Source organism: Branchiostoma floridae, chromosome 13, assembly GCF_000003815.2.
Source record: "Branchiostoma floridae strain S238N-H82 chromosome 13, Bfl_VNyyK, whole genome shotgun sequence".
Classification (NCBI taxonomy): Eukaryota; Metazoa; Chordata; class Leptocardii; order Amphioxiformes; family Branchiostomatidae; genus Branchiostoma; species Branchiostoma floridae.
The window spans coordinates 11,845,008-11,863,525 of NC_049991.1; the positions used below are offsets into that span (position 1 = coordinate 11,845,008).

At 41.1% G+C, this 18,518-nt stretch overlaps 3 protein-coding genes across 3 annotated transcripts in view; 2 read left to right on the top strand and 1 right to left on the bottom strand.

The window, feature by feature from the left end:
• LOC118428454 (G protein-activated inward rectifier potassium channel 3-like) overlaps positions 1–18,518 on the top strand; it is a 54,959-nt gene that overhangs the window by 955 nt on the left and 35,486 nt on the right.
• On the top strand, positions 3,372–11,428 carry LOC118428452. The gene is made up of 13 exons (XM_035838517.1): positions 3,372–3,584; positions 4,478–4,653; positions 5,120–5,318; positions 5,513–6,654; positions 6,809–6,895; positions 7,134–7,839; positions 8,402–8,545; positions 9,002–9,175; positions 9,398–9,632; positions 9,859–10,008; positions 10,177–10,347; positions 10,466–10,684; positions 11,120–11,428. The coding sequence occupies exons 2-13, from the start codon at positions 4,480–4,482 to the stop codon at positions 11,388–11,390; spliced, it is 3,672 nt and encodes a 1,223-aa protein (XP_035694410.1). The 5' UTR covers positions 3,372–3,584; positions 4,478–4,479; the 3' UTR covers positions 11,391–11,428.
• LOC118428453 (exonuclease 1-like) lies at positions 11,255–15,994 on the bottom strand. The gene is made up of 9 exons (XM_035838518.1): positions 15,787–15,994; positions 14,825–14,989; positions 14,359–14,481; positions 13,929–14,052; positions 13,456–13,593; positions 13,100–13,309; positions 12,607–12,794; positions 12,396–12,466; positions 11,255–12,257 (listed from the first exon to the last, which is right to left on the bottom strand). The coding sequence occupies exons 2-9, from the start codon at positions 14,983–14,985 to the stop codon at positions 11,398–11,400; spliced, it is 1,875 nt and encodes a 624-aa protein (XP_035694411.1). The 5' UTR covers positions 14,986–14,989; positions 15,787–15,994; the 3' UTR covers positions 11,255–11,397.

An 18,518-nucleotide genomic window follows, 5' to 3' on the forward strand; every position in this document is an offset into this window, starting at 1 on the left:
AGTACATACAATATTTACTTGCCCGAACCAATTTTTAACTTGCCCAAAATTCAATTGTCACTTTTATATGCATTTTCACTCCCAGCAATGGAATTCGCATCATTGTCATTATTGCCTTTATTTTACTATGTTCACTAAGTATTGCTTGATGTCATGACTCTAAAAAGTAACGTCAAGTTACTCAAGTATGTCAAAATCTCACTCAATGGAAAAATCTTACTTGCCCGATCGGTCAAGTGGGTTAGGTCATGCACTTGCCCGATTATTCAGCACTTTGACTTGCTGTGGACAATAGGGCTAAAGGACTTGTCCAACCCTGTAATATATGTCTCAGATCTATTATATATATATATACACATGCATATCTAACCCTGTTTCTGCTGAGTCAGTGACATATACTGTACAGACTGTATATATACTCTACAGACTGCCATTGTAATGTATAAAGGTGGCCACTATAGATTTGATAAGCCCATGTGCGTTTAATGAATACATTGTCCTCGCTGTCGACATGTCATGAATTAAGCAAACATTGCCCAGACATGCTGTCTACATGCATGATCAGACCATGTGAGGGCAAAGTTTACCTGTTGTCCTTTGAACTCAAACATGACTTCTGACCACACACCTGATCAGATATGACAGGCCAGGTGGACAGGTGTGTGTCAATACCACCTGTGGGACTGATGGTCTCAGCACTATGAATAATGAAGTCTGTTAAACTTGCAAACTGTAACATTACAGCTGTAAGAATTGGTAGGTACATGGGTCATACATGTGTCATTGGAGTGGTTATGCCATTGTTACTTTTTTGAACAGCTATTCTAGGGAAGAGTGGTAGAAAATTAACAAAACAAACAAAATTAGGATACCGTTCAGAGGTGGTATCAGATAACCAATTTTGAATATTACAGAATCACTAGTAATCAATTATGCTGATCAGGTTTGGTAAACAACATGCTCAACTAGCAACCAACAGTAGTTGTGTCACCAAGATGATGGTATAAAGTTCAATTGCAAGAATTACACATCCAATGACAAGAAAAATGCGAGGGGAGGAGGGGGCAGAAAATGTTCAGCTAGTCACCAGTTTGCATCTTAGTTCTTGCTCTTACAGAAGCAAAGCCCACAGGAAAGAGGGACTAGGTCTAGTGGTTATGATTTGGTGCTCTCACTGCCAAGGCCCGGGTTCGATTCCCGGTGTGGGAACCAGTGAAACGCACAGGCGAGTAGAACAGTTTTTACCCCAAGCTCGCTCCCGGGATTTGAACCCGTGTCCTTCCGTGCCAGACCCGGGCAGCCAAACTTCCCAAACCAAGCACGCTACCGATGTCGCCACAAAAGCTCAGAGCCCTTTGGCAAGGATGGTAGGCGGTGCTTGAACCCCACTGTTACACTAGGACTACAAAAACTTGCTGTTTTAGAAATGGAATGGCCGACAGTGCTGCTTTTGAGATTACTGAGGCCCCTTCCGTTCCTAATGAGAGGGTGTGTCTCAGGTCAAGGGTTATCAGTATTCCAGCTGTTGTTTCATCTCTAGCAATTTTGCAGGCTACATTTGTCACAATTGCACATGTGTGACCAGGGCAATCAATCAAACATATTTGTCAGGAGAAAATCTCAATGGGCTCTATGTTTTATTTCTGGTTGTAGATTTATTGTTGTCAACATTGCTCAAATCTTAGCCTGGAGTCCAGCCTTGTTGTGCTTTTAGTCGTTCCCCGAAGGTACGCTTCTGACGTAAAGCAACTAGGCTGGACTGATTCTGATTTTATATTGTCCTGGTTTGTCCCACAACAGTTAAATGAGGATTGCTCCAGCCTTGGTAAGTAATCTCCAAGCAGATACTATAAGCAGATGGTATAAGATAGTATCAAAGCTGGAGTATAGCAGTAGGCAACTAACCTCCTCTGGCCAGCTACTTAAAATGCAGAAGCGGTTAAAACCACCGTGAACATTTTTCTAATATGGTATTAGACTGCAGTCTATGGTGTTACCGCGAACTTAAAACCACCGCGAAAAGTCCTTTTTCCTGTTACCGCGAAATTAAATCCCCGCGAACTTGAATGCATTTACAATATACTCCTTGGCATGGTTTGATAGTATCTTATGCAACTGGAAATCTGCTTGCAGATTACTAGGTAAGAAACCCTGGCAACAGATCTCCTATAAGAGTCCTAAGGTTTAATTGCTTATTGTCACAGTGAGGCTGTTGAGCCCAGTTGTGATCCACAGTGAAGTAGGGGAGTTACCCCAGTCCAGGTTGCTAACCCCCGGTGACAGACCTCTGGTCCTGGTCCTATTCCATTATTCACAAGGAAACTGCCCTAGAGAACACAGATGTTCAACACTTATTGAATGTAAAAATCAATCAGCGGTTGAAGATTAAACAGAGATAAGGGATATTGTTAATGATTTTACCTCATTGGTTTGATAGAATGATTCAGCATGCTTATGACTGTGTGCATTGTTACATAACTGTCAACGTTGACATTGTGACAATCACTTGAAGTGATATTTAATGTACTATGGACTTTAATTCCTGTGCTTGTTCTATGGCTGTGTTCAAAGCCACAGTCATTGGCTGTGCCTCCCCTGCCTACAGGAACTCTTCATCACTATCATTGACACTAGATATAGGTCAGAAGGCCACTCATTCCGGATATTCTTCCTTTTTATCTACTCATGCTATTTGAATATTCCCCTCAGACTTGGCAGCTAAAAGCACTGTCTGTTTTGTTATGGTCCCTTCATCATGGATGAGGTAATGATTTATTCATCTCATGTCCACGAGGGTATGAAATTTGTAGGGTTATTAGACTAATTTTTTACAAAACGTGTGACTGTGACTGCATTCAGCAAAACTGGCAATAGATACACCTATCAATATACTATACACGTACAATATATGTGCTTTAGAACGATGACCATTATTTACATTATATTATAAGAGTTACTGTATGTGTGCGTGTGTGTGTGTAGAAATTTTCCTGGCGTGAACTGGCCCCAAGTTGGTAAAGGGCAAATCGTCCTGATCCTCTCAGGCCCTGTTGTAGAAGTTAATTATCTAAAGCAAACATCTCAGGCCAAGTCATGTGACCATTGCTGCCTCATTATCTGTAAGTACACAGTGTTTTTTTTTAGGTTTTGGTTTGGCTTTTCGGGTCCTATCCTTTGTTGTTGTCAAATGATTGAAGAACAGTCCAGGCGTTACACATACCCCTGTATACATGCCAATTAGCAGTGCTGAGTGACTGGGTCAATGGTACAACCATCCATAGCATGTCACCTCTGGAATGTGAACAGGACATGGGAGACTGTGACTTCATGGGAAGTGGAAGCTGAGAAAGCTAAGGTAGAACATTTCATCCCAGACGACGCTGGAAGGGTGCACGTGATTTTTTTCCGGCCAATCAGAACGCAGACATGGCGCCGTCATAGCTATAGGCAGACTATAGGGGACAATGTTTTTATCCCACATTATCTTCGTTTTCTTGGAGATGGGGAGATTTTTAGAGGCAAAGGTTGTACCAGATTGTCAGTGAGGCACCCAACTGTCATCAGAGTGTTCTTACTTCAGACAGGTACGTCGCATATTTTCAATTTTCGTGCCGGTAAATGTATGAGATTTAGCTCCCTTTAACGAGACATTAGAATTTTCTCGATTTTATGCTGTTTTCAACGGTCTATTTCGAGGTTTTTTGAAAAGGTACATATACAATCTTCATATATTTGTATAGTGCGTATCTTAAACTCCTTAAAAACGTGATTGAACCTGTCTGTACCTGCCACCGTTCGGCCGCTATTAGACCAAATCCGTGGCGGTATATCCCATGCATGTTGAATTTATGCACCCAAGATGGCGGCCGTACTATCGTCTGCAGATCGTCTGCTATCGGTGTTACGTACTTTGTAGAGGGTGACGAAATTTACCTGAAATGTTGAGAGTTGCCCTTCATGGGTTTTTCTGAAACAAAACTAGGACCTTGTGATGTTAATTCGGGCTTTAGAGTGACTTTGTTCGTGTATTATCGCTCTATATGGATAGATATTTGTGTTTACGCTGAAGGGGGAGGGGGGCGGAGAACGCTGTCGAGTATTTTTGTTGTTTTAGTTTTGACTTGAAAAGCATGCAAAAAAAGTGGCAAATGGGAAGCAGTCTTTCCTCTCCTCATTTTTGATATAGTAAAGAAACTTGTAAAAATTAGCAGATACTATTCAATAAGATTGTGAGGTTGTGTTTTGTTGTGATCTGATGATGGTGATACATTATTTTGTATACATATTGTATGCATACAGATCTGCATATAATAATATTTGTATATTATCAATCCATGTTCATTAGAACCATTTAGAAATCATTTTGATATGTTAAGATTGATAAAATAAGGGATATGACATTGCATTTGTAATATGAATAACTTGATTGTAAATTACTTTGTGGTTACCAAAATTATTTCTTTTCCCTCCAAATCAGTCATGTCTAGAAGACCACACAAGCCAACTGGGGACACCCCAAATCCCAGTCCCAAGAGGCCATGTGGGCGTGGGCGTGGACGTGGACGTGGAAATGACCAAGATAAAGGAGTCAGTAGAGAACTTTATCAAAGTTCTGCTGTTCCTGGAGGCCTCTCGGATGGTAGCAGTACCTCGGTATGTATCACAGTAATCATGTGACATCTTTATTCATTTTCAAGTTCTTGTTGATGTCAAATGATGCATCAATGTACAGGGCTCAAAATACTGTTTTCTGCATACCTGCATTTGTAACATTGAAAATTACCTGTACCAGACAAATTTAACCTGCACCACTTTGGACTAAGGATGTATTAATCATACTGTAAAATTGTTTAGGAATCTTTTCTTTTTTTTCGTTTATAAAAACCAGTACATGGACCAGTGCAGGTTAGTAAGTGCAGGTAGACATCAGAAATACCTGCACTAACCTGCATATGCAGTTGGTATTTTGAGCCCTGATGTATCATTGTAGTCCAAGTGTGGGCAATAAATGTACAATGTACACTTTTTTTCATGTTCGCTTATCCTTTTGGTGCTTTGCTGATAACCCATCAATCTGCTAGTAGCACACATTCTGATTGATTGTTATATGCATGTGTAGAACATACAGCGCAAGAAAGCTGATCGTTGGGGAGATGATGAAATTGCTGCCGTTGTCAAGTATGTGGCGTTGTACCACACTGTGGAAGGAACGTCTGAAGGGAAACAGTGGCCAACCGGAAATGACTCGTCAACTCAGCCATTTTGGGAAGGATGTGCACGCTTTGTTGCTGAGGAAACCGGGAAACCTCCTAGAACAGGTGAAGTCAATGTCTGTTGCATTACAGAGACAAGTGTTTTCTCTATATGCTGATGTAGTCTTTTATTTTTTGTCCTGTACATTTTAGACACAAGATGATGATATTGGAATGATGTGTCAATAAAATTGTAATATTCAATACATTTACTGAGGCTTTTTATTGTTCTAAGTGCATCTCTAAATTCATTCATACAGCTGGTGGATGCAGGACCCTCACGTTTCGAGTGCTAAAGAAGGACTATACAACTGTCCATGAGGCAGAAGAGCACTACAACATCACATACACAGGAGACACACGTCAGAAAGAAAACATCCCAGCAACATCCAGTTCAGCCACCAACACTCCTATCAACTCAATGACAGCACTCCAGGCACGTTACCATCTCCTAACCCCATCTCAACAGTGGGACTTCTTAGCCAACTGCTTCCAAGAGAAGTTGGAGGAGATGAGACCCAGTCTGCCTGACTTTGTGCCATGTGACTTTTTGAAGTTGTCAGCTGCGGCCATGGAGACACTACGCAAGCATGGCAGGGAAAATACAGTGTATCATTTGGCACATGCATTAGGCACTCCAAAAGATGACGGCAGTGGTCCCCGCATGCCTGTGGACCGAATGCCCTTTCCTCTGATCGAACACAACGCTAAGTTTTTCTCAGTTGAGCATCCCGACTTGTTGCGATGCCCCAAAGAATATCTTGCCTACATGGAAACAATGTATGCCCACTTTGGCAACAAATGGGCATCCCTCCATTCTGGCCCTATGTGGAGTGGCATTGCTAATAACGAGGAAGACAACAACGAAGAAGAAGAAGTAAGTGACATACAAGGAAAGATGGAGCTGCTAGCCATTGCAAAGTGTGCTGCACCTCAAGGACCATTTGATGTGCTAGCTGAGGCAATGAAGGAGATAGAAGGGGATCTCGGCGTTGCACCCATGCATTGGGAAGAAGATGACGTAGGAACCGAAACCTCAATTCCATGGATACAACAGGAAGATTGGGAGAAGGATTTACCTCCACCAGGCACATCAACACCATTGACATCTATCTCAATTGAAGCTACAGCTCCACTGGTCCCTTTGACACCATTACAAGCTATGCCAACTGAGGATACAGCTCCACCAGTCACGTCAACACCATTGAAATCTGCCTCTGCTAATGATTCTTCATCATCAGAACACACCGGGTCCCGCAACTACTCCTTCCTCTTCTCAACAGCTTCACAAGCAGACCGGAGAGAACTACAAGAGTGTTTACCAGTTGAAGAAGTCCACAGATTTCACAACATCCAGCCAGCAAAGCAGAAGAAGTCAAGAGAAAGATTGAAGACAATGGATGTATGTTTACTTTTTTTATGACATTTAAGTTGACTGTTATCACTGTGGTTTATCTGATATAATTTCACCATTTATTACATGTTTGTTTTGCTGATTGTGCCAATTCTATAAGAAGTTATCAATATTGATAGGTGGTATTTCCATGTTTTTGCAGGCCAGGGTTAATGTTGCAGGAGTTTCCGGCAGAACACTAAGAAAAAAAATCAGCGCAGCGGAATTCACGTCTAATGCTTCAATTCAAGTAAGTAGTACCAGCTTTATTACAAGGAATGTAATGCATTTGTGGCAGGTCAATTCACATTTGTTATGTTTTATTTTAATGTCCAAAACATTAAAAATGCCTCCAGATTGGGGTTGTCCTTTAATTCATTTATTGTCTATTGTTACTTGAATTATCTATTGCAGATCCAAAAGCAGTTCCTGGAATACTGAATAGTAGTCCGTTGTGACAATTAATGTGTTCAACTTTTCCTACCCAGTTCACCATGCTGAGCCAAGCCCATGCCTCCAACCCAGATGGCCGCTGGTGGGTGAAAGCGGACGCATGCGATATAAAGGCAGGCCTTCGTGAGTCCCTGAAACACCAGTGGTCAGGGGACACAGATCTAGGCGAGGGGAAGTTACAGGAAGCAGAGAAAAAGTACCAATCTCAACAAAGCTTTGTCTCGAATCTGGGTCTCGGTAACCGTGCAAACAAAGTGCAGTTCTCAAAAGATCTTGTTTGCTTGTTGGCAATAGTCAGAGAACATAAAGAGTTCCTGCAAAGCAATCTGAGTGAAACAGAGAGATTGTATAAAAAAAAGCAAACAGAGCTGAATGCCTCAGCAGACTCGTTGTTTGCGTTAGGATGGGAAGTGGACAGTTATAAGAAGCTCCTGGCAGTAAATGTCGAAGTGACATCCACAATGCAAAATATGGTGGATGCCCTGAAAGCAGGCAACTTTCCAGGCGGGTTGCGGGAACTTAGAGAGAAGCTGAAGTGGTACTTCAAAGGAGTCCACTCCAAGAAGAGGGAGGCAGCCAGCCACCTTATGATCTTCATGATCAGTGATGAGCAGCGTAATATGAAACCATACGCTGTTCCAGTTAGAGTCCTCCCATGTAGAGTTGTCAAGGATGAACAGCTGCGAAACCTCAAAGATGAGCTGAAGACAGCAATGGAGGCCATCGGCATGGTTGTTGTTGGTGAGATATATTGCTGCTTTGTTGTTTTCATGCAAAATCACCATACTTTTATATTTCTAAAGGTGACCAAAGTTTCCCAATTATTCTTTTTGCCGGTGTGTAGCACCAGCTTTGAATCGACAGAAGCCGTTTGTCAACCGTTTGTTTGGATGCATGGATCGGTCAATTTGACCAAACCCTTCTGATAGCCCTTTTATACGCATGATTGCATAATTGAGTCAGTGTGGCCGTACTATATGTATAACAGTTTGCTTCTGCAGCCGTAGATCTTGGATTCGAACCCCACATGCTACAATTTTTTTTCTTTGTTAGACAAATCCCATGTACTGTTTTTTTTTTAAATAGAAGCAAGACCAATTCAGCAATTCGATGTTTATAAACTCTTCTTTAGTGTGATTTTGTTAAACATCCAGGCTTTTTCCAAAATACGCACCGGCCAGCTTTTTCAGAAGCTTTCTTGTTTCAATATGAATGAAAATATCAATATTGAGGTATAAAGTGCATGTGAATTTGTTTGTCATTCTCGTCTGAATTTCTGAGATATGTCTCTGACCCCATTCAGGGTTTGTCACTGATGGGGAGTGGAATTCCCTGAGAACAATGGGAGGCAGCAGACCAGTCTCCATCATTCAACTGATGATGGAGGCCAAAGCACAGGCAAGGTCCCTGACAGCAGCTAACATTCGGAGGTACCTGACATTAAGAGGTAAAGACCTTTCAGAAGCTTGTTTGTTGGTTCACTTGTCAGTGCTTTAAATGTATGGTCTAGGTGAAATTGGAGTTGTGCAGGTACTTGCAATGTCTTCCTTTACAATGCCTACACTTGTCCTCTTATATGTGTACTTTTGAAGATATTCAGTAACATGGACAATTCTGTTAACAAAACCAATGTATGGGCCATGTTGTAATTGCTTGTTGAAAACATTAGATATCAGGTGCTCCCATGCATTTGCAGGTAAAACTTTTATAATGGATTTATGATGGATATTTCTTGTGTTACCTTCACCAGGTAAAGTACAATAAAAGAATCTGAGGCCTACTTGTGACAGGCAGATGATATGTTTACCCACAAATCCCATTGCTAATGAAGAGTTTCAAAGGTTTGTCATGTGCAATTCTATCTTCCAAAATAGTAATAGTGCATGTTAACTTCACATTCTAGAGGATGCTGCTAACCCCCTCCCAGTGGTTGGACATGAGGCTGTTCCATTGGAGGATGTGATATGGTTGGCTACATTCATCAGAGACAACAACACAACCTTTGAGTCAGCTATTCATGTCCTGCGGAGGAAACATTATCCATTCGTGATGTACGATCCACATCCATGGACTCCAGGTTAGTCTCTCTATCTGTGAAAGAAGACACACTTTTTGTTGACAAAAGTTTCTGTCTTCAGTCTTGTGATGTTAGCTTGTGATGACATTAAAATGATAATATAACATAGCATTGTGCATCGCAACTGTTCCAGTACAATTCCTTGATCAGACTGTTAGCCCTTGATAATTGAGCATTTGCTTCCAGATTAAAATGACTTAGGAGACCCATTGTTTATTTCAGGGAGAAAGAACGAGACAACAGCAGACTGCCTTAAGTCTGTTATGGCAACATACCTGTTTAGAAAGAAGGTTGATGACCTGAAGCTAACAGGTGTGGACTTCAGTCAGAACCTTTATGTTCCTGAGCTAGGCGAGAGTAAGGAGCCTCACTTCGACAGAGAAGACCACGGACATGTACTGAAGAGGTTGACGGCATGTGTGAGGGCAGGAACTGTCCCAGGCATTGACTTGTTGAGGTTAGCTGCTTGGGTGACATTTATATTTGTGGTGACTGGTTAGAATTGAATGTTTGGTGCTAGGATGTGGGCAACTTGTTTTGTGCCAATATGTACTTTGGGGGATGGAGTCACTTTTATAGAAACTTTGTACACATGATAATACAGTAGCTGCAATTAAAGCATCAATACATAAAAGCAGGTATACATTTGTAATTTTCACCATGTCATCTGTTTCTGTTGATAGGTGGATTGAAGCCATGCAGAATCCCAATACTGGGCTGACATACACGGCATTAACAGGAAAGAGGAAGCAGTCGGTGGTAGACTGTGAGCGGATGTTCTCTGCTGGTGTAGTCTCCTTCTTCAAGGACAAGGGCTACACCACTGAAGCAAGGTGTGTACACTCTGTGCTTAGATATTTTCTGTATCTCTTCACTAATGAGGACCTTCTGTTATTTGCTTGACATATTTCCCAATAGAAAGTATAAATGAAATGGACGGTCTTGGTAAAATAGGAAATCTAACAATGATCTTCCCTCCCAAAAATTGTTTACGGTCCTAGATTTGCGGAAACAGTCCTCAACTGGCATAAAGCTACAGATGGCCGGGGGATCGATCAAGAGACCAGGAAACAGTACAACCGCGCAATGCTTTCATTTCTCCTGGAAGACTGGATGCCCTATGACTGTTTCTTCAAAGGCGAGATCAACTATGCCATGCTTGATGTTAACAGGTGTGTATACATACCCACTACATGCATATCGTTTGTATTGTCATGTGTCTTGCGGGTTCTTGTTTCCCCATGTTTTAGATCAGTACAAGTAATGCATCAAAATATTTATTGTTAACAGGCCAATCAAGGGCATCCAAGGGCTCACAAGAGAGGTTGTCGTGGCCCTCCTGTGCAATATTGAGAGTCAGGAGCAGCGGAGGCACATGACCACTACACATGGACTCCCTCCGGAACATCCCAGAGCTGGAACATCTGATGACGTGGAAGCGTTCATTGCGACACTACATGGGATGCTGGGTCCAATCTTTGACCATAAGACTTTCAGGGAAAATTTCAGGTAATGTGAGAAACTTCAACACAAATAAGTTGCTTAATACGAATTTTATTCAGATAATGAGGTAGAGATATATATACACAGAAAGAATGTATGGTCTATACTATTATCTTACATGTTGTTTGGTTCCTGAAAGCTCCTATACAATGGTTCTTATGTCAGATGAATTAGCTTTATCGGTGACATTGATTGTAAAAAATAGATTGGAACATCTTGAATCTACCATGATTTTGTACATGCTGCTGTACAGTACAGTATTTTACAATGTTCAAAAGAAATGATTGTATGTATGTATTTACAGTCAAAATATGTCAAAACACATTCTTAACAACACAGTATGTTCACTGCTTTGATACTTGCTAACAATACATCCCATGCTATTTTTACAGAAGGTAGTATATCTAACACCATTATTTCCTGTCTTTTCCCCCATCTTAGGAAAATCTGCCATGAATACTGCAAGAGGCTAGACCAGGACCTGCCTTTTTGGTACCACACCGGGATCAATGAGAGGTTCCAGACAAAGCTGCCCTCCTTTGACCAGCCGTCAGGTGCAACTGAACGCCTGGATCGGACAAGGGTGTCTAAGTTTGCAGATCCTGGGATCGACAACCCTTGCCGGGTCCAAATGCCGCGCAAGGGAGCGAGAACAGTCAGGAACCAATTCCATAACCTAGAAGAGCGGCTCCCCCCTCCCCCCCAGGCCTAGACATCAACTATTTTACCCATTGTGATGCCTTAACTACTGCAGGTTCCCATTTGCCCTTCTTTGTAATGAGTAGTTTCATATAGTATCCTGGGTGAAGGAACTCTGTTCTCAAAGTGATGTTCCCAGCTCTTACACATACCAGTCTGTCAGTGTTGAGAAGAGGATGTACATATTGCGTTAACTCTGTGACAATGTACCCAACAATCTCTGGTCCTTTGTCTGTGTGAAGGCGCACTGCAATGGCATTTGCATCGTAGAAATTGTCTGGGTCTGGTATGATATCTACAGTTGGAGGCTGAGTCATTTTTCTTCCTATCACTAATACCTCCTGTCTTCTCAGTTTTTTGGTAACCCCCATAACTTTGAAAGCTATCTCATGTTCTCCATCATCGTCGCCACTGTCCGAGTCAGAGTCATCACTCTCCTGATCAGTAGTGTATGCTGCATCTTCTGGTGTGTTGCCGGAACTAATGGTTGCCTGAGAAAACTGAGACATGATGTCATCTGAATAGTTATCAGGCAGGGAGAAGAAGTCCCACTCCCAAACTACAATGTATGACTGACTTTCGTGTTTTATTGTACATGATTTTTGTATTGTGATGTCAAATGGAGGTGTTTCTAAAAGTACTCTGTGGTCCGAGGCTTTGAACAAACAGGGCGAATGAGGTGTATTGTGTTCTGAAGATAGTGTGCCGGTTACAAAATCAAGTGTCATGACGGGGAAGCATGGAGGTGTCCACTGGAGCCCCTCGCCAATGCTGAACACAGTTGAAACTGGTGCTTGTTGTTGACTTCTCAGGTTGTAGTGGTTGGATGTTGTGGAGTCTGTGTCACTGCTCGGGTCTTCAAATGTTTTGTCAGTCTGGTCTGAAAGGCAAAAAGTCAACAAATTGTTACTGTAAATTGTAAATAGCATACTATAGGAAATATAATTCTTCAGGAATATCTATATCATTCTCTGAGCATTTAAGTCCTGATACTAAGTTTGGTTCAGAGTAACTTTACCTGTTCTGTTCAGCATCTGCTCACTGATCCAAGTTCGGCTCAAGTCAGCAATCGGTGCTCCAGATGGTGGTCTGATTACTTGTTAAGAAAAAAAATTTCTTGGACAAATGATAAAGACATCATGTTGTATGTTACAGCAGAAATACCCTTTTCACACAGGTGTGATTTAAAACTATGTATAGGGACAGAATTGCAGAATAGTGAAGGATACAATCCAGCATACTCCATGTCTACAGCAGACATGCCAGGTGGATAGTCATGCAGCGGTACATATCCCTTGTCAGGATGGAAGACTGTCTGGTGGGTAAAGGTGTTCACGGCCATCTTCAGTTTTTCTGGATAACCAGGTGGAACTGTGATGTTACTCCTTCCTGTGATCCTGCCTATGTTCTTGATTTGCTGTATTGTAGAGATGTACATTTTGTCAGAGAGAAAGCTACAATTGTCAAAGACATATTTGACCACTGTATAGAATTGTTCATGTAAGTGAGTGACTGTCCCTGCACCAGTTCAGACCAAGGAGCTTCAGCAACTTCTGACAAATGTTACCCTTTGTATTGGAAGTACTTATGAATGTGATGACACTTTATACAAGTTAAGACCAATAGACATTGTGATGGGGGAAGACAATGATTTATTACTTAATGAAAGGAAATGTTACAACTAAAATCATTGAATACTGTAGCAATGTATGTAACTCTCACTTTGAAAATATCCCCATCTCCAACTGACTTCACAAAGGTTGCTGCCCTCTTAAGTCCAATGCTTTCAATGGACCCCAAGTAGTCACATCCTGAAATAATACACATGTGCTGGAACTTTTCAAAAGTGAACTGTGGGAAGTCAGGATATGACCTGTACAGGTGATGGTGAAGGATGAGCTGCCCATCGTGTCCATCCCATTTGTAGATAACCTGTAGTAAAACGGTAAAAAGTGTTTTTCACCATCAGTGTTGCATTTCTTTGAATGTCATGGCATATAAAAGAGTAATTTAAGATAGTGAGGAGAATATCTTTTAAAATTGCAATTGGAACATTGTGAAACAACATTTTATCATACCTTTTTAGCGCCATACACCAACAGGTCTGAGTCTTCAGTAATCACGTAGTCTGCTGCTCCACTCATACTCATGAAGGCTAGTTGTGGATCAGCTTCATACGGCGCCATCAAGTAATCCACTCCTCTGTCTTTCAATGCCTGCAAATAATGAATGAATGTAGACCTTTACTACACATACATACCCACTAGGTTAAGGATAGGTTGCAACAAAATGATAATTGACAAATACGTGGACTATAGAAGGATCATATTCTACTATGTGAATTCAACTTCATCTCACTTTGTGTCAGTGAAAATGTTGGAACAAACATGTTTTAAAATCGAAGGGCTGTCTACATTTAAAGGAATATGACGTTGTATGTATAAGATTTCACCATGACTAAAATTTGATGGAAAAGACTGGCCCTTTATACCTAACCAACTTATTATGCAACTGGATTTAAGCAAGTAAGCATGTAAAGTGGAACACTCACCTTGATGACATTGTCTACCATCTCAGGTTTTACTTCTAGGCCATCTTGGCAGTTCCTGTCGAACCTTGTGGTGTTTTTCTCCATAAGAGCGAAACGAGCAAAGGTCCTGGCCTTTTGCCTGTCCCTGGATGAACAAAAATTAGTAAGTCAAAACATTTCTAAACTTGCTGTGTCTCTTCTGTGGGCACCAGGCTATCAAGATTAAACATGAGTAATCAAATTTATGTTCATAAATTGATGACATTATTCAGGACAAGTTAAGATTCAGCCATGCTACAACCGGGACCTGTTGACACATTGAACACTGTTCACACTCTGGATCCACAGAGAAAAATTTCTGATCTGCTACCACAGTAAAATAATATTGTCTACCATCACAGTAATCAGTGATGAAAAAGAATCAACATAGATTCTGAAAAATTCAACTTACTGTTTACGTTTTGCCGTCAACTCAGCCTTGGCTGGCAATGGATTTCGGCCATCAAACACGACAAGTGGGGTTACTCCATTTCTGAGAAGAATCTCAATTCTGCCCATGAAGTATCTGATGTAGCTGAAAAGTAAATAATAAGTATGTGTAAATGAGTTTTCTATCCAACCTGGTTATTAACAACAACAATCTTTATTACCAGTTCATGCCCAAAGGCTAATTGCAGACAAAGTAAAGTAGTGGTGTACATAATTGTATATTTTACAGAGAAGGAAAATGAGAACTATAGATAAATCAAAAGACAAATAGCGTTTAATCTAAATCTATTTATTTGATTGGATTGACTTACTGGTATTTTCCGTATTCAGTGGGAGATGAACCATCCAACATTATCATCAACAATAGCAGAATTGACACCAAGCCCGAGTGTTCTAGTACATTGAAGACTACACAGTATGGTACACACCTGTCTACTGGCCGTCCAAGGAATACCTCTTTGGCACATCCAATTAGTCCACTGTGGAGCCAGCAGGATGCATCAATGGCCACCACAGTTCCAGTCATGTCCTCTATGTTGATGGGTTCTGTAGATTTCTTGAGCTCTGGCAACAGACCTGTGATACCCATCCTACTGTGAAATGTATAGATCAAATGGAAAAACGTAAAAATTGGTGTTGCAACAAATATATCAATTCCTTTCTTGGTCATTTATACTGACAAAAAGACCCCTCACACCACGTATTTGAAATGTATGTTGTCTATAATGAATATGTTCATAAACATATCAATAACAGCAAAGAAATAGTTTTTGTCTGTATCTCTTCACAGCATCTTTGTAATGTATGCTCGAGGATATGCATAGCCACAAACATGTGAAAACACAAAGAATTTCGCACTACCTCTCATCGTTATTCAAATGCAAAAATACACGTATGCACATGGTGTCCGTGAAATAATACCACCCAAACTCTACAGAACGTCCAATAGTTTGCAAAGTTGACAAATTCACGACTACTGCTAGTTGACTTGACAGAATTTCATACACAGTATGTAGATAAACGTCAAACAAAATAATGGGGCGACCAAAGAGACTCCCTCGCTTGGACCGATCTACCGCCCCCCTCCCCCAAACAACGAAGCGTACGGACGAAATTTTGTAGAACAAATCGTGCATCTGCAAGTTACAGCGATCTCTATTATTATCAACCCTATCATCAACCCCGACTTGCATTACGGAGAACTATAAGGAGTCTGTCTAATATCCCGAATAATCTGTGCATAACAAGTTTTGACGCCTGTGTTTTCTTAAATTTTTAGACCGCCGAGACGGTCACAAAACATCACCGATTGCATTGAAATAACGATTAATTTTAACCGTAAGAAAAACGCACAAACAAAAAAAAACTGTAAATTAACGTTCCTACTAACCTTTTGTCTTCTGCGCGATCAGCGATCGCAGGGAAACTCGCTCAAAACACGATGGACTCTCATGCAACGGTCGCGCCAGCGGCTATGTTGTTTTCAATCTGGAGCAGCAAAACACGTCCGTCACCTACGGCTGCCGGAAGTCAAATGAAAGCTGCCCGCGCTTCTCAGTCGGGGGTCACGTGATACCCATCCCACACCATCTGATTTCATCCATTGTACGCTTCTTCTGGGTCATATCATGAAGATGTATATACATTGTTACATTGAACGTGTATATTTACTACATGTACATGTAACATGTATGTATTGCAATTTGAATATGATATGATATAACTGTTTTGATGGTGTTGTTTGTTGTGCTTGTTTACGAAGATAAGATATACCTGTAACTAACTTTACATAATGACAGGTGAGTTTCAACAGGATGATGTCATTAGGCAAAGTAGTACAGTGTAGCTGTTACTTTTGTTGTCATGGTTTGTTTTGATAGTGTAAGTCAGTATTAGACCCTTTGTTCTAGTCTATCATTTTTGCCAACACTTCCTATTGTAAGTTTGTGCTGTACTGTCAGTACAGGTAAGTTAACTGTTGTGTTATCGCTAGTTTGAAGTGTGTGGATGGATGGATGCGTACGTAGCGTGTAATAGAATATACCTGGAACAACATTGTAAGCCCTTTCCCACAGCATTTTAGTCAAATTAATGTACTAAGATGAGTTTATTTTGTTATTTATACAACTTGTAACTTGCATCCTGTTCTTAGTACAGATATTCTCATGTAGTGCATTTGGAGCCAGTAGCTATTCATCTTGCACAGGTGACCATAAGAGTGGGGACCTTGCCGATTCAATTGTTTTGTTGCAGTTTGTTTGCCTTGCAAGCTGACCTGTCCTACATAGCACTCATTGACCCCTGGAATTTGAATGGTCAGTTGTCACACCAGATTGACACTAGACATACTTGCAGGGTTAACAGGTACGGCTTCGTTTCACCTGACCACGCAGTTTACCTAACCTTACCTGTGCTGAGAGGAGCAAGTAAGGACATCTCTGTATTGTCACTATGGTGTTGTGATCATATGTTAGTTATTGTCATACCGATGTGTACATTCTGTCTTGACTTGCTCCAAGACTTGTTTATGCTGTACCTTGAATGCAGTGTTTGGGACCGAAGGTACTTTATCATCATTATTAAGTATGACCTTTTGTGCTATTGAGGCAATCACTTGCATCCTTGTGCAGTGCTAAAAGCCTTCTTTGCTTCTTTGTAAGTTTGTTTCTGGAATGCAAGGTCAATATGGAAGTAATGTTGAGATTTTTGCTATGGCTTGGCATTTTAGGAGGTCTCCATATTTTTGCACACTTGTGTTGCATACCTGAGAAGCCTGGGAACTTGTGAGGCCTTGTAACTACTCTACATGCTACTTGTGTAGGCTGCTGGGATGTAGGACAGTAGGACACATATATGGTAATTTGTGAGCAGTGCTAGCTTCTGTTGTTTGGTGACAGAGTTTTTCCATTTTTTTTACCCGGATATTTTTCAGTGTCAAATTGCCTATGTAAAGATAGTACAGTTTTAGTTAACACATAAATATGATAAAACAGCTGTATTGTGCATTTGTAAGCATCTACCTTTGAATTGTTTGCAGGTCTGAAATGTGAGAAAAACTCTGATGAACGCATCATTTACATGCGTACATGTAGGAGAAGTTGTTAACAGTTATCACAGATTATTATGTGTGAATGAATCAGAAGCTATTTAGAGGGTTGGCACAAAACCACCTAAAGCCCTTTTCTATCTTTGGTCACCTTAACTGATGACCCTCTGGGCATAACTCGACTCGTAAATTACATTAACTAATGTCTCCAACATTGCCCAATCTGATTCTCGCCACAGGCTTATGTTAATGTGATTTGGATTGACAAACAAGTCATGTTGCTCTCCCCGCAGACATTCATGCGACGCTGTGCGGACATTATGCATGATTTACGAGCCCCTTTCAGGTGAAACAATGGAGCCGTGCGTGCCATGTGGTGTAGCCGGCACCATTCCTACATGTATGTACGATCAAGGAGGTTGAAAGAGGGAATGCGATGTAGGACAGCCAAATTTCACTATAAGAATATCAGTTGATGTTTGATTGAGTAGAGATTTTTATGCTGACTTGTCAGAAGAATTTTCTGCAGGTACCTGGTTCGTTTTCTCTACCACTGTTACTGCAGGAATCTTGTTTGATACCTGGGATTCTTGTTGCTGATAAAGGAAACCCTCTTGACAAAGCCAAAGTCAACATGAAGTCATATAAAAGAAAGCCAGTGCTAGTGGGCCCCTAAGCTGGTGTCAAGCAACCAACATACCTTTGATACTAGCTATTGTCTTGGTGGATTATGCTGTATCATGATTAACACGACTTTATGAGCAAGTTTAGTCAAATACATAGCATAAATCGCAATAACTGATATACAGTATATTTTGACAAGAGAATCACTGATAGCACTGAAAAATCATCTTTAAAACCTTCTGCTAGTCAGATTTCCTGAGTGTTTCATTACCGAGTTCATTACCAACTGAAATCGTGGTGAACATGTGTTCAGCACAGTGTAACAGGCATATGGCATTGGGTCTGTGGTTGTGCTTCCAGGCCTATGAGAGAAAAGGGCTCGGCCCCCGCTTCAGCCTGACCATGCCTCGCTGCACTGGTCTACCCCCGCCTTCCCAAGATTCTAAGATTAT

Excerpts from the sequence above, each read along its gene's own strand:
- LOC118428452 (XM_035838517.1), top strand. The coding sequence starts at position 4,480 with ATGTCTAGAAGACCACACAAGCCAACTGGGGACACCCCAAATCCCAGT. Across the intron at positions 6,896-7,133 it reads CGTCTAATGCTTCAATTCAA|TTCACCATGCTGAGCCAAGC; the intron begins GTAAGTAGTACC and ends TTTCCTACCCAG. Across the intron at positions 9,176-9,397 it reads TCCACATCCATGGACTCCAG|GGAGAAAGAACGAGACAACA; the intron begins GTTAGTCTCTCT and ends TGTTTATTTCAG.
- LOC118428453 (XM_035838518.1), bottom strand. The coding sequence starts at position 14,985 with ATGGGTATCACAGGTCTGTTGCCAGAGCTCAAGAAATCTACAGAACCC. Across the intron at positions 12,795-13,099 it reads GAGATGGGGATATTTTCAAA|CAAATCAAGAACATAGGCAG; the intron begins GTGAGAGTTACA and ends TCTACAATACAG. Across the intron at positions 12,258-12,395 it reads GCAGATGCTGAACAGAACAG|ACCAGACTGACAAAACATTT; the intron begins GTAAAGTTACTC and ends TTTGCCTTTCAG.